We start from the raw sequence: 15,014 nt of genomic DNA, 5'->3' as shown, positions 1-15,014 counted from the left end.
ATATACAGCATCCCTCTATGGCTATGACATGAGACTTTTTTGTATTTTTTCTCTCCCTCTTTAAACATTTTTGCTGTGTGATGATTGTCTGGCATGAATGTCAAGCCAGAAATTCAACCGGCAGTGAGAAATATAGATTCTTCAAGTCTTGTTGGAGGCAGTTATAGAGCCTGTAATAGAAAATATAGACTGCACAATCCAAGAATACCCAGTGAACACATGTAATAGAGAAGAGCTGGTGATGTGGCTGATGCTGTATTTTTTTCCAAGGTTAATTCTCATCCCTGTTTCTGTTCCCTGAGTTCTTCAAGTGTCTTGTAGTCTATGGCAGTGCCTATGATCTCATATTTTATTCACAAGACAAGTCCGTTAAGCCTGGCTTTGAATTGTGGGCAATTGATGTAGCCCACTTACCTGAAAATCAGCCAAATAAAACCTCATATACCCTCTGCAGTGGTTCAGAGTGATATTGATTTATATAATTGCTCAGTTTCCCTCCCTTGCAATCCCTTGAGTGTGTGTCAGACAAATGGCTTGTAAGGAGATAAGTTGTGAAATAAATATGACAGACTGTCTAAAATCCAACCTCATTGGGTCAGTTTTGAGGCATCACCTAACCTGACACACAGTGTATGAAATGTAGCCATAGCTGGACCTCAGTGCCTCTGAAATTAATGTGATGTTAATTTGCCAACCAGTGGATTATCGGCTACGTGCATCATTTAGTGACTGTGGCATCTGGATTTCTGATGGGGCTGCAGGCCCATTTTACCACTCCACCACCAATCCTGATTACAAAAGCAGCCTGCTGAGTGACTCTATTGACGAGTGGGCACAGTCTGTACTATGCATGACACCCTGGCTATAAATCATGCATTGACGACACCAGTGTCCTTTAAAATCCCTCACTTTGTTTGGCCTGTGCAAAAGGTTAAAAGAGGAATCTAATCATGAGCTGCATGCTAGAGTTGTTGAAAAGCATTTGGAAAGTTTTCCCCCTATTGTCAATCATGTGACCCAACTCTCCCCACAAATGACGGTCCTTTACAGCCAAGCAGCACTTCTCAAATGTATAGAATTTGAGTTGAGTATTAGTCATCCAGAGAGCCACTATTGCTAATTCTGTTTCATTATGATGAGAGAAGACACAGTTTGTGCAGCTATTAGCCAGGTGAAGTCATTTTCTTGTGTCCTCGATCCTCCCTCGACCGTGCCCTTTAAAGTCAGCTTCCACTGTCTATGCCAGGTAACAACCTGCAATTAGGAATCTTCAACAAAGCTGTCAAAACAGCTGCCATATGAGCTCTACTAAAAAAATGCAACACAGAGAGTGCTGAGCATTGCAATTACAAGCCCATTTATAATCTCCATTTCCTTGGTAAACTTCTATAGAGAAAACTGTCTATGTACCTAATCATTTAAATGATAACATTACATTAAAAAAGTTGACTGGTTTTCAAACCAACCACAGCACTGAAACAGCCCTGAGGAGAGTCATAAAGGTACTGAGAATCAGGTTTGGTGCGACTGTCTGGTTTCCTTCATAATAAAACTACATTTTTTTGATGTTGACTGTTGCGTTCCTCAAGGAAGCATTCTTGGTCCCTTTCTATTTTCCATATGCACGATTCCACTCGGTAACATCACCTCAATGGCATTTACCACTGTTATGCAGATGATACACAATTTTATATTTCGTTTTTTCCAGACTTAATATTAATTCCCTTTTGAACAAGATTACAGAAATATACTTATATTTTTGTCATTTCATGAGAATAGCTTAAGACTTTTACTGGGGATTTAAATAAATGCTAAAAGAAGGGATCGAATTACCTCACTGCTTACAGCACTGTGAGGGCCCAACTGATTTTGAAGTTATTTCACAAAGCTTTAAATGACCTACCACCTTACAGTACAGTATATCTAACGTTGCCAGTCCTTCACTGTCTTCTTTCTTAAAGATTCAGACTTTTTCGCACAGTGAACCTGGCGAGGCCTGCACTTGGCACTTGACCCTAGAATAGGACGATTTTTGTTTTTTTTTTAATACCATGAAACATCTTTTTTGGGGGGCTTTTAATTAAGAACAATGACATCCAGGGCTTTTATGTTTTTTCTTCAATCCCCAGAGTTTAATGAATGTCTATTAACATATTTTGAAATTTTATCAGCATAAAACAGTGCTACTCATTATGAATTTTGATCCTTTTACAAAAAGCAAAAGGCTACATCTTTGCTTAGAAGCTAACATGAGAATGAAGTTGCTATCACCATCTTACTACCCCTTAGTGTGGTTGTTGCTTACATTTGGTTTTATGTGGATATTTAGCAGTGCCTCCTGGAAAAACGCTGTATAGTGGAAGAGAGAAACCCGCAGTGTGCTATTAATAGCGATGATAATGATTTGCTTACAAAACAGAGCAGTGGGTTACATATACCACCTCACTGCTTTCTGTGAATGCTGATGGTGAAGAGCTGAGCAAACACTTCTCTGTGAGATACGCACACACACAGGCCTAAAGAAGTGTGTTATTGTGCTTGTGTATGTGTGTCCATGCGTATCCAAAACCTTACAGACGATTGCACAGGACTGCACAATGACACCAGCCCTCGGTATTAACATTCACCACTTGCCTGTGTGCTGTTAACTTATTTGCTCAGTCATTTCAGGGTGCTGAACCGCTTTGAGCCATTTGTCTGGATCACAGCTCTGACTTTGCACGGCTGCAATCAGTTTGCTAACTACAGTATGTTTACAGGATTACATAAGAGCAACAATTGATTGCAGCTTTTCTCAGACATGAGAGAATTTGGGGAGGGTTGATGTACATTATCACATTATCAGAAACATCGTAATTAGAAGCCTCAAGATCTGTCACGCAATTCTTTTCCTCATTCAGTGTCTCGTTTGAGAGCTTCATTTAATTTCTTAATCAACTAACAGCAGACAAACATCCAGCTTGGCCTGATTTTCTCAATGACAAGGGTGTGGTCTCAAGTTGAGCGTAGCCGGGAGGTTATAAATATCCCCACCAGGGGCTAAACTCCAGTTGGGACAGAGGTCAAGGCAGCCTAGCTATTATTAGACCACTGTATCAAGTGGTGTCCTTGGCAATTATGCCTCTCTCACTCAAAGCGGTATCGTATTTAACTTTACTGCATGCAGTTATCCTCAAGCCTCAGGAGATCAGGCCTGCCATGTGTCCCGCTGAGGAAGGCTACGTGAAAAGTTCACGGTCGCACCTCTGTGTCACCTCGCCGCCGAAGGAGAGAAACCGTGAGAAGCGAACGTTAACAGTGTCTGAATCGCTCAATGTTAACAATCGTCGCTGTGCTTCTGCAGCTGAGTCATGAGGGCAGGAATGATGGGTTTGTTCACTCGAGTAGACAGATGCACAGAAAGCCCGCGGTATGGACATAAGTAGGATGTATACGACAGGGATTTAGACCAGAGCTGGTATGATGAATATAAATGGTCCAGTGTGACAAAATTTTATAAAACGCCGTCTTGATTTGCCTGAAATGGTGTCGAGCTGGAGGGCTGTGTTCCAGCAAGGATTGTAAGCAGTACACTTGATAAACAGTTTCATGAACATGAACATGTTATAAAGTGCCCCCGAACAATGACATGATAAACAAATACCAGTAAGATGTGACAGTGGGAAGGTCAAGAGAAAGTGTAGCTTGAAAAATGTTTCTAAAATGTGCTTTTAAAGAGGACTGTGTTGATTTTCTATCATTGATTGTTCATGGCGGATGGTCCACAGCGCTGTGGGCACAGATGGGAAAAAGCCCCATGATGTCTGATCAGTCAAGCTCAGTCTTAACTTGAGAAGTGCCTTGAAGACCCTGTGTGAGGATTACTAACTATGCCTCTCTGTTGAGTTGTTTTCAGAATCTTCCCAATCACATATCCAATCACTGCCCTTGTTCCCAGGCTGCACCGCTGCATACAGATTCATGCTCTGTGACCAATCAGTTTGTGATTTTTTTTGACACTTTGGTGGATAAGCAGCGCAGAATAACTTTCACAAAATCTTCTACGTAGCTTTAGGTCCTCCTCATTTGTTGATGTAGCATTGATATCACTTAGTGCTATTGGTCTAATCCAGGTCCAATAAGGTTATGTGAAACATTGAATTAACAGCTTTTTGGCCAAGAGAGAGCTCGGCTAATGAGCGTTCTTAGAAAATCAGCCCCTCCCTCCACCCTCTTAAAATTCTGCCTGTGCCTCACCTTGCTCTGCTAATCCTCCCGAGGCTGTAATGATAGATACACAGACACTCACACACATACATAAAAGAGGGAGAGGCAGAGGCTAATGGACTTGCACTTGCTGCTGACTGTCAGCAGCCTCTGTTTCGAGGCTCTGACCGAGCAGCTCGTTGTGTTGCACGGCAACATCTGGTCTGCATTGTTTTGTTCAACAAGTCAACCAGACAAGTACACCAAACCATCCGTGGTCTCTGAGCTGGATTGCTATATGCACACTGGGAACAAGCCACTGGGTCATACAGAAAAGACTAGTGAAATTAATATAAAACAACACAGCGAAAGTCCTCATTATCAAAACCACATTCATTTTCAGCCACATCTGTGTTTCAACTGAAACGTATTAAAAGAGAACTCCGGAGATTTAGCATTGCACTTCTATAACATTGTCAGACTCATGATGAACAGTGTAAAAAAAATTTTAATCAGTGCAGCAGAACCAGAGATATTGTTTTTGTTCCCTGTCAAAATCATTCGGCTGTGTCATGCTGGTAGCAGCTAATGTGGCATTTAAGAAGTTGCAAATAAAGAAAAAGTGATTACATTTACACAAAACTTTGTACCTTTTATTGCATTTATTTTGACATCATAAGAATTTGTAGAACATCTCCTTTGTTGTCTAACACATTAACATCAAAGCCACAAAAATGTCACAGATTTGTTCATTGCATGAAGATTTATTTGATCACATTCGAAGATTATATACCTGTACAGCATTCTGTAAAAGGCATTCAAATTAAATGTAACATTAATATGAATTATATGACAAATTCTCAATATCATATTCATCTTTAAAAATTAAAAAATATAATATAATAACAATTATTTTGAGCTACTTGTAAAAAAAGAACATTTGTCTGATGTAAAGCTCACTGCACTGAACATGAATTTGACTTATTATTAACTTAGTATTATTGACTTATTATATATTTTATTTATAAGCCATATTATAACGCACATCAGTATTGGAAAAACAGCCTAAAAAAATAATGTGGTATTGATTTAAGCATGTCAGCCAGCCAGCCTGGAGAACATTTCGTACGCAGGAACTCAGACATATGTAAAAGCCTCTTTATTGTCTTCACTTCATTTGTAAATGAACTTGATGAAGGGACGGCAGAGAAGGATAGCTCCAGAAAAAAGGATCAGAGCCTCAGTGGCGGCAGTTTGCATGTTTAAGTTCCTTGAATTGAGGTGACGAGGCGAAGGCCTGGTCCTGTAGAGCAGCTGAGAGCGATCGACAAACAGTCAGTTTGATTACATGTGAGCAAACGCGCTGGGACCTTGAGGCTTTTTGTGCCGGTGAAATCTCCCTCTGCCTGCGTTACTACCACCTTTAGAAAGGTGGACAAGACTCGCCGTTTCACCGTGATCTGCTGTTGCCATAGTGACCGGGGCCGCATGCTCGGTTTCTGTACAGCTCTGCTTGGGTTGCAGACAGCTGGCCAATGTATGTCCTCACCCACAATGTTGTTCTGCATGCGTGTGTGTATGTTAATGTGTGGGCGCCTATGTCTTTGTCTGAGTGCGTGCCTGAGGACGTATGTAACCGAGACAGCGGCGCAGACAATACTTCATTGCTATAGAAATGCCTCCTTTCACTTGCTTATCGTTCTCTAATCTGCAGCAAATGAGAATGTGCATTGCATATTAGAGCTTCCAATTCATATTCAGATCTTGTCATTTATTTTCTGAAAACCCAGGTTGTGTCTCAGGGGACTGTCATGTTGAAAAGAAGCTCTCTTTCATATGCACAACACCCTGCATACGTGAATTTGAATCACAATATTGACTTGCTCTCTCTTTTTTTTTTTTTTTTTTGCTGATTTCACCAAAGGCTTTATGCGTACGTGCTGACAATCTTGGGAATAGAGATCAGCTTTTTACATTTTCACATTGTCCTTTAGCTTATTTACTGTCAGCAATCTCTCGGCATGCCGTCCCCTTTCCCACTCTAATCTCACATGTACACTTGCATACATGCCACATGCATATTCATATTCACACCCTCACATCCAGAGCATGTAACAAATATCTATTTCACGGACACGTGCATCTGCACACACAGACTAGATATATTTATTCATAAGCTCATTAGAGGAGTGGATTTGCCTGCTGCCATCCATCACACTGTCACCCATCCCCAGCCTGGCACACACTGACAACAGGACTGCAGGAGAGAAGTCCCTGGGATTTAGTCTCCTGGAGCCGATGCTATAGAGAGGATTTACTCCAATAGACAGAGTCTCACTTCGCCGTTTTATAGAGGTGAGATCAGGGAGACAACAAACAAAAGAAATGGTAATCTGCCTTTCACCAGAGTAAAAAAAAAAAAATCATATTCTGGGGGGAAAAAAATAAAGAAATGCTTTCAGTCTCTTAGCAAAGATACTGTCAACTGGTCTTCTGCAGCATGCGAGTTGTGGAGTTGCACAGGTGTACAGTAAAAGATTAAAAATGTACAAGCTGTTGATATATGAGGACATCATTCAGGATGCACAGTGGCACGTCAAAGCGCAGTCCGTCACACTCTCCTCGTAGCTTGTTGCGAGCCAGTGCGAGCTGTTGCAAGCTCGACACTGCAGGTGCAGGAACAGCTTATCAAAATAAAGCAGGACGGTGGTTTGACGGAGGAATCTACCTTTGCTGGATTGCTCCCTGCTTCTGGGGCCTAACCATGTAATCTTTTAGAGACTCACCAAACAAGCAGAAATATCAGCGCTGTGAATATGTGTGAAAACGTTGTCTAATATCTTGGTGGTTAATGGAGGTGTGCTCTGAAATGTTTTGTGCAGTGACAGAAAGAAAGGTTGAAAAAGTGTTCCACAACACCTTTACCATCTTTTTTGCTGAATGTCAGGGGTTCTTAATTCATCCCCATGGTTACGCTTTACATTATGGTGCACATATTCGCCAGTAACTGCTCATTAGCCTGCATGGTCGTAGCATATTGTCTCTTCATTAGCCATTATAAAGCACTCATCAGTGCCTTATTTTGCATCCGTATTCCACGTCTAGGCCATTAACAAATAGGTTTCCTCAATAACCTAACTCTTACTGCTTAATGATAGTAAGTAATTAAGTTATTGTACATGAGTTACGATCTTTATAACCTAACCTTTAATAGCCCTAACCCTCAGAATAAGGCATTAATCAATAAAGAGCTAACATGCTACTAAAATGCATGCTAAAAAGCAGCTAGTTAATGGCGAATATTTGCCCCTCATTATAAAGTGTGATCATTCTCATTTACATCCACTGACTGGTATGTGCCTGCTTCTCCTGCTTGTTTAATTCCCTGTGATGCTGTACAACTCTGAAGGTGAGCAGGTGAAGATCCATATTTAAAAAAATGAAGAAGAAGAAGTATGGATGAGTTAGATATTTGAGTTTCTGTCTGATAAAATGTGTTTGACACATGTATACAGTGCCATGAATTGGCTTTCCTTCTTTTTTCTCTTGCCTCTTGTATTCATTTTTTTCTCATTTGCACATTATTTTACTTACTCATATGTTTAAAGTTGTTAGTTGTTTATTGAGTGACACATTTTATAGATTTTTTTCTATGTAATTTTAGCTAGTAAGTAAAGAAAATGAAGTCTGAGTTGCCTGGAAGCCGGTTTGTCCCTATGTTAGTCCCTATCAAAGCAGTTGATCCAGTCGTTGATGACTCCGGTCTCTTCTTCCTCCTGGCTGTCAGTTGTAGTTTCTCACTGTGGCATCTGTGCTGGCTCACTTCCTAGATGTGGTCAATGAGCGTAGTCCTCTCCAGACCATACCAACACAGCATTAAGAGAGTGTGTGTGTGTGTGTGTGTGTGTGTGTGTGTGTGTGTGTGTGTGTGTGTGTGTGTGTGTGTGTGTGTGTGTGTGTGTGTGGCAAGTGAACACATCTACTTCACACACAGCTCTGAAGGAGTTCTTTATTTCCTCTGCCAAGGAGATTTTGTTTTTGTTTGTTTGACTGTGTGTTTGTTAGTGAGCAGAATATCTCAAACGTCGACAGCAGATTGCAGTGAATTGGTGGAGTTAGGCAGACCATGCGAGAAACAAGTGACTAGTTTTTGGCGCAGATGCGGATCAAGTCGCAGACCTTTTCAAGGAATTCCTGCATCCTGTATATGAACCTTTATCCCTTTATCGTCTCTGTCCATTGAAAACTTCTTTTCACAGCTGCAGGTCAGGCGATCTGTATTTTTAGCCATGCTGTGGCTCGAGGGACGGTTGGTGGGGCGGTCCTCCGTTTTGGTCCTGGACGGATTGGCGTGAAATTTGTACAAATCCCAGAGGATAGACTTTGGTGATCCTCTTTAGCACCACCACTGACATTTGTCATTTTGAGTGAAATGTCCCAGCGCATTGCTATGAAATTAGCTGTTTCTGGTTTAATTGTGATCCCTTCAATGAGCCTCTCGCTGTTTATGTAGCGCCATCATCAGGCCAAAATATCAGTTTGTCCAGTACTTTGGTTTATGTTCAAATGCCTGCAAAACGTGACATTTCCATCATGCTCACCTCTGCTAGCATGCTGACTTTAGCATTTAGCTCAAAGCACTGCTCTGCCCTAAGTAAAGCCTCACAGTGCTGCCAGCATGGCTGTAGACTCTTAGTCTTGTTGAGATAAAATGAAGGATTACATGCTCCCATATGGCTTGAGAAATTCTACCACTGATATGTATCATAAAACCCTTTAGAACTCATTAGATTACCAGTATTTAAACAAAATCAGCCACAGAGCATGAAGCAGAGCCGTCTTAGTTCCTGGAAAGTTGAATTCCTGAAGACAAATGGCTTGAAGACAGCGGACAGTATCTGTTTTTATGCAGATAAGGATGGAGGGTGGAGGTTGGAAATTTAAAATCTGTTTTTAAAAAGGCAAGTTTAGAGGATTGTGCTGCCTGCTGCCTTGAGGCATGAACTCTCAAGTGTTTTCTGTTCTGCTGTACGAATGTTTCATTGTGACCAAAAGTCTGCACTGCTGCAGTAGTCTGATCTATTTCTGTCTGTCTTCACACAAACTAAGACAAAGAGTATCTAGACAGACGGTCGACTCTGCTCTCCACCCATTATGCACACACACACACACACACACACACACAAACACTATACTGGAATTAGCTGTAACGTGAACCCCAAACAAACATGTTCAGGAGTCTGTTCTTGTTCTGCAGTCACTGTTTCTCCAACATATGTTTGAACTGCTGCTCGTGGCTTCCTGCTCAGCCCTGCTCGGTGGTGTTTCATCAGATAGCTTTGGACATTTGCACTCACCCATAATAAGAAGGGTGAGCAGTTGCAGAATACAGTACATCGCCTGCTTTAAACCCTTATTTAACCAGCTTAGTCAATTAAAAACAAATTATGCTACTAAACCCCCCCACACACACACACATGAACAAAAAAAGGTTGAACAAATGAGCCATGCACACTTTTTTTGTGTTCAATTCCTTGATAGTAGCATTTCATGAAAGTGATTCAGAGAAAATATGTTTAGAAATATTCCTGTTGAATATGAAATGATGGATTTCTTTCACTCTGGGTAGCAAAAGTCTGCTGTAAGTTTTTAGAGACTCTAGTACAAGCAAACAAGTTGACATGCCGCATTATGGTAGCATGCAGTTGCCGTGGTGTGATTTTACAGCAACATCCAGCCGAGTGGCGGGGTTTTGAACTCGTGCTGATCGGCACAAAGGCTGCTCTGCGCTGTGAGTTCTTGTGCTTAGTAGACCTGATACTGCCGGCGTAATTTATGCACTCATGATGCTATAAGATAGCCTGGGTAACAGTGTTTACAATCCCGGTGCCGCGACCAAGAACCCAGAAAAAGATCGTGTCACAACCACCACCCCCGCCTTTCGACATGCAACTCTCTGTCTCTCTGAATTTCTTGTCAAAGGGACTCGTTTGATGTCTCAGACTTTGTGCTTGAGTCAGGCGCGAGAACATTCCAAAAATGGATCTCATTTGCATTCCTTGGTGTGATTATGACGCCGGACGAGTAGACACAACAAGCTTATTTATCGCACTCCATCTTTTCAGTTGAAAAGTCCATCTTGTTCGCCGCTCTGCGAGTGTTGTGAGTGAAATGAAAGGCCTGCACAGAGGAAGTGCGGTGATGTCTTGAGGTCCTGCCGCTGTATTGGTTTGCCTTAGCCCAGCACCTGATTACCCATGCCGCTTGTTTACACATGCTTTAGCTTTATTTGACCCAAGGCAAATACAAAGCTGGGTAAGAAAACCTTGAGGATGTTTTCATTTTATCAGTGTGCTGCTTCAAGCTCATAAGCTCTCTGTCTTCCTCCCTTTCTTTCCTGTCCCTGTCACTCCTCTGTCCTCTCTTTCTTGTCCTCTTCCATCTCCCTGATCTGTGTGTGTGTGTGTGTGTGTGTGTGTGTGTGTGTGTGTGTGTGTGTGTGCATGCGTGCATGCGTGTGTGTGTGTGTCTCTTTGTGTGTACATGTTGTCTCCTTCTCTATATGTGTGTATGCTTTCTGCTCCCAGCCCCTCTGCGGAAAGCAAAGTTTGTGGAGAGCCCTCGCATTCCACAATCAGAGCTTGGCTCCCCTACACACACCTCCACCACTGCCAAGAATCCAGACCTGGACACATACTGCCCTGGTAAGTTTTTAGCCAGCCCATCCCTCATTTTGTTGCGTTGCTTTTTGCATGCCGGTTCCTGTCTGTGGACGCGGTAGAACGACTCAGAGAGAGATGGGGAGAATTTCTGGGTTTGCCGCTTATTCTGCCTGCTGCTGCAAAGGCGAAAACATTGCTAAGGTCATTAATGAAATAGCTTTGTCGGTGCCCACAGAGTCCATCCTCGTTGCCTCCTCCCTCCCCGTCTCCCTAATCCTCTCTTGCTGCTTTCTCACTCTGCTCTGCTTCCCGGACGCAGAGCCTGTTTAGGTGCCGCCTCTGTTTTCTGTTAACTTCACAGTCGGCGGTTTCTCGGTAATCCTGTGGACAGTCCAGATTTCCTTCTACCCCCCTATCTGTCCCGGCTACACCCCCTCTCTTCCCCCCTCGTCTCTCCCGTCCTCGCGCAGGGAGGACAGTAAAGCGGGTCACTCGAGGATAGGGCTCTGCTGAGATTTGGTTCTCGTATATCTGCTTTCTCATCTTGCCTCTGCTCTTCCTGTTGCCTCTGAGAAGCGCAGTGTTAGCTTCCTGACCTGTCTTGTTGGCTCAAACTCCGGTGGATGTGTGGACTTCTCAACAGGGCAGGACAATGCTGCAACACTCCGGGGTTGTATGAAGACATGAGAGGAGTAGTGATGGGGGGTCCGAGGGCTTAACTGTTCTAACATAGAAGGAAAATGGTCGACAGAGTGCTACCAGCCTTGTCCGTCTGTCAGCCTCTTCTGCTGAGTTTCTGCTCAATGGGAGCTCTAAGTAGGTGATCTGTCTATGAAAATGCACTAGAATATATTTTTGTAGTCTTTCGTATGTCCGTGCAAGTCTAAATAGTATGTAGCACCTTAGAATAGTCCCCTTAGTTTTGGCACCTGGCTTGCTGTTGAATTTCACGCATGAAAAACTGATGACCCTGGCTTTATTTTGCAAAACCCTGTGAAACAGACTGTGGAATAGCCTATCAGTTGTGATGAGCTGCTAAGAGCTCCTGCAGATGTGACATTTCAGGGCTGAAATGATAATCTCTAGCGCCATCGAGGCAGGAAAACAGTTGATCACAAACAGGAATTCTCCGTCCGTGCAATAACAACTTGAGCTGGAGAGGAAGCAGGAGGGCTGGGATGAGTTTTCTGGGGTGAGGACTCGCACCTCCCAGGTGGACAGATGGACATCTTAGCTCTTAACAAGGGCTCCCTGGCATGAGTAGCAGCAGGGCAGTGACTTAAACATCTGATCGCATGCCAGTCCACACTCTGCTGCTGACACTGTCTGTCGCCGGCAGGAAGTCAGGTATCAGCTGATTTTTATGGCCTACAAAGAAATTTGTGGTGTCATAAATATTGTTTGTGAATACTTTGTGAGATAGCTTGTAAAATTCACCACCAACTGTCCTCCTTATATAAATCAGAGTGAAAGCTTCTCTAATAATGCTACTGCTGAACCGTCTTCCAAATGAAATCCCATTTAGTCAGCCCCTTTTGTAGTCAAATTAAAGTCAAGTTGGGACACTGTATAAAACATACATAGAACAGAATGTGATCATTTGCTAATCCTTTTTGACATATACTCAATTAACAACAGCACAAAGACGATACATTTAAAGATCTACCTCAACAACTTCATTGATTTTTGTAAAGATAGATAGATAGATAGATAGATAGATAGATAGATAGATAGATACTTTATTAATCTCCAAAGAGAAATTTACACCAAAGATCTGCTTATTCTGAATTTTCATGCCAGCAGCACATTTCAAACAAGTTGTGACAGGAGCAATAAAAGACAGGGAAAGTTGTGGAATGCTCCAAAAACACCTGTTTGGATCATTCCACAGGTAAACAGGTTGATTGGTAACAGGTGATAGTATCATGATTGGGTGTGAAAGGAGCATCTTGGAAAGGCTCAGTGGTTCACAAGCGAGGATGGAGCGAGGTTCACTGCTTTGTGAACACAAGATTTTACAAAGGATGTTACTCCATGGGCTCAGGAACACTTAAAACTAAACACAGTTCATTTGTAAATGATTGCATTCAGTCTTTATTTACGTTTTGCACAGAGACACAACTTTTTTAGTACATTGATTGTATTTTAAATGTATTGTCAATAGCTTTGTACTGTTAAAAGAAAGAAAAATGTCACTGAAATATCAGAAAAGTCCCTTCTTGTCTCAGTCACTAGAGGGCGAGGTCTGACTACTGGCAGGCTGAGCCCCAGCAGGGGAATGAGAGACAAACTTGCGCTGTAGTTTAAAAGCCATGGACAGACAGTGTAAGCAGTGGTATTAAGGAGTGAGGACCATTTCATCATCTGAATAGACTAAAGTGACTTTTCCAGATATGTTTACACGCTGTTTAATGTGCAATCTTATTGGCTGTATGGAAACAAGCTTTCCATCAGCATAGTTGGGAATGGTATTTTGGCAAATTAATGCAAATACTTGGGCCACCATCATGAAACCAAACTATCTAAGATGTAAATTTCCCCATTTTGGTTTGGACATGTGATTTACAGAGCAGATATTTATACTGTAGCCGACAAAAAAGATATCCAATTGAATTTTTTGGGGAGATCGTAATACCTGGCAGACAGGACAACATTCGACACAGCATTATAATAAAACCGTCACATAAATAAAACATATTAAAATACACAAAATAACATAGATATGTAAGATAAGATGAAATGCCACAACTAATTATAAAGGAAGCCAATAGCTAAAAACAAAATGTGCCTTGAAGTGCCAAAGGATTACCAATCATCTGGAAAATCAGTGGAGAAACTCTTTGTGGATGACATAACGAGATAACACTGTGTATTTTTAGCTATTCTGGAAAATGAATCCTGATATATCAAGGTATTTCATTGCATTGATGGTAAAATCAAATAAATATCCAACATGAACATAAAGCAGTCCTGCTCAGGAACGTTTCTGTGGTATAAGCAGTATAGTAAAATCTCTGACAATGGCCCCACAGTGTATATCGTCACATCAGCCACTTGTAATCCAGACCTAGTTCCTGGCGTACTTTCATTTATAAAACCTCCAAACATTGTTGCATAGATAAGATCACTACTGTGCACACGAGGAAAGTGAAATTCACCCCTCTGATCTCTTGATCAGCCATCCAGTGCCTGCTCTCCTGTCGATGTGCACACCTCTCTGTGCTTGTTTATTCGTTGTTATTCATGTTTTCCTTTTACCTGAAACTCTAAAACAGGTGTGAAGCTGCCGTGTTTTCATTTCCTTTTCGTGTCGACAGCTATGCTTTGAATCCATTTTCACCTATCAGTCAATGTGTCTGTCCCCTCCTGTTGAAGTATCCTCCACTTTGAGCCTCTCGCCGTTATCGTTCTGCAGACGCGTCGTTGTTTGTGAAGAAGTGTTTGCTCTCTGTGGACCCGCCCTGCTGAGGTGACAGTTGAAGAGCCCAGGTACAGGTGAAATACGAGCCACCACATGGTTTGCGTTATCTTACCTGCGGGCAGGGCCTGTTAATAGCCTCCCCTGTCCTGGCCATGCCCCCCCGCCCCCCCCCCCCCGCCCCCTTCTCTCGGGGTGCGAGGGCAGATCTGTGGACGGCCAGGGAGAAACAGATGCGCTCGCACAGAAACACATTCCTAGCTGCGCGCAAAGATAGTTGCTATGGCAACCATCTGTCTCCTTCGCAGCTCAGGAATCCAGTGGAGAGGAGTGTGTGTGTGTGTTTGTGTGTGTGTGTGTGTGTGTGTGTGTGTGTGTGTTGGGGGGGCTGTTTTAGAAAAATAAGAGATGTTTTTTATGCCTTTTTTTCATATTCAAATTTTATCATTAAGGATCTCATGGTGTCACTGTGGTGAGAAACGCCTGAAGTTCCTCTGGAAGTGTTGTTTTCTCGATGCTGTCACGTTGCTTTGAAGCGATCTGAATGTATGTCACCAGCGGCTGCAGCAAGAGGTGTCTGATTGTCGTAATCCGTATTTGAAGAACAGAAACTAGAGCTATAAACACAAAGAAATCAATACATACAGCCCTTACATTATGGTAAAGTATGCGTCCCCTTTGATAGTAGCTCATGATTATTGGGTACATCCAGAGGAATGTTTAAAAACAGATGTACATGATGGAGATGA

General features: G+C 42.3%; 1 protein-coding gene across 4 annotated transcripts in view; it reads left to right on the top strand.

Annotated features, from left to right (window-relative positions):
• The window catches only part of tanc2b (tetratricopeptide repeat, ankyrin repeat and coiled-coil containing 2b), a 141,959-nt gene that overhangs the window by 81,842 nt on the left and 45,103 nt on the right, over positions 1-15,014 (top strand). For 2 of the 4 annotated variants that reach the window (XM_041963437.1, XM_041963435.1), the window contains exon 6: positions 10,773-10,889. The exons of the other annotated variants lie outside the window; for them this stretch is intronic. In XM_041963437.1, the coding sequence (XP_041819371.1) occupies positions 10,773-10,889 (117 nt within the window). The remainder of the gene's footprint in view (positions 1-10,772; positions 10,890-15,014) is intronic. 4 annotated transcript variants of the gene reach the window in all.

This window comes from Chelmon rostratus, chromosome 21, assembly GCF_017976325.1.
Source record: "Chelmon rostratus isolate fCheRos1 chromosome 21, fCheRos1.pri, whole genome shotgun sequence".
Lineage (NCBI taxonomy): Eukaryota > Metazoa > Chordata > Actinopteri > Chaetodontiformes > Chaetodontidae > Chelmon > Chelmon rostratus.
Note: the sequence above shows the minus strand (reverse complement) of the source record. Positions and strands in the feature narration are given on the sequence as shown.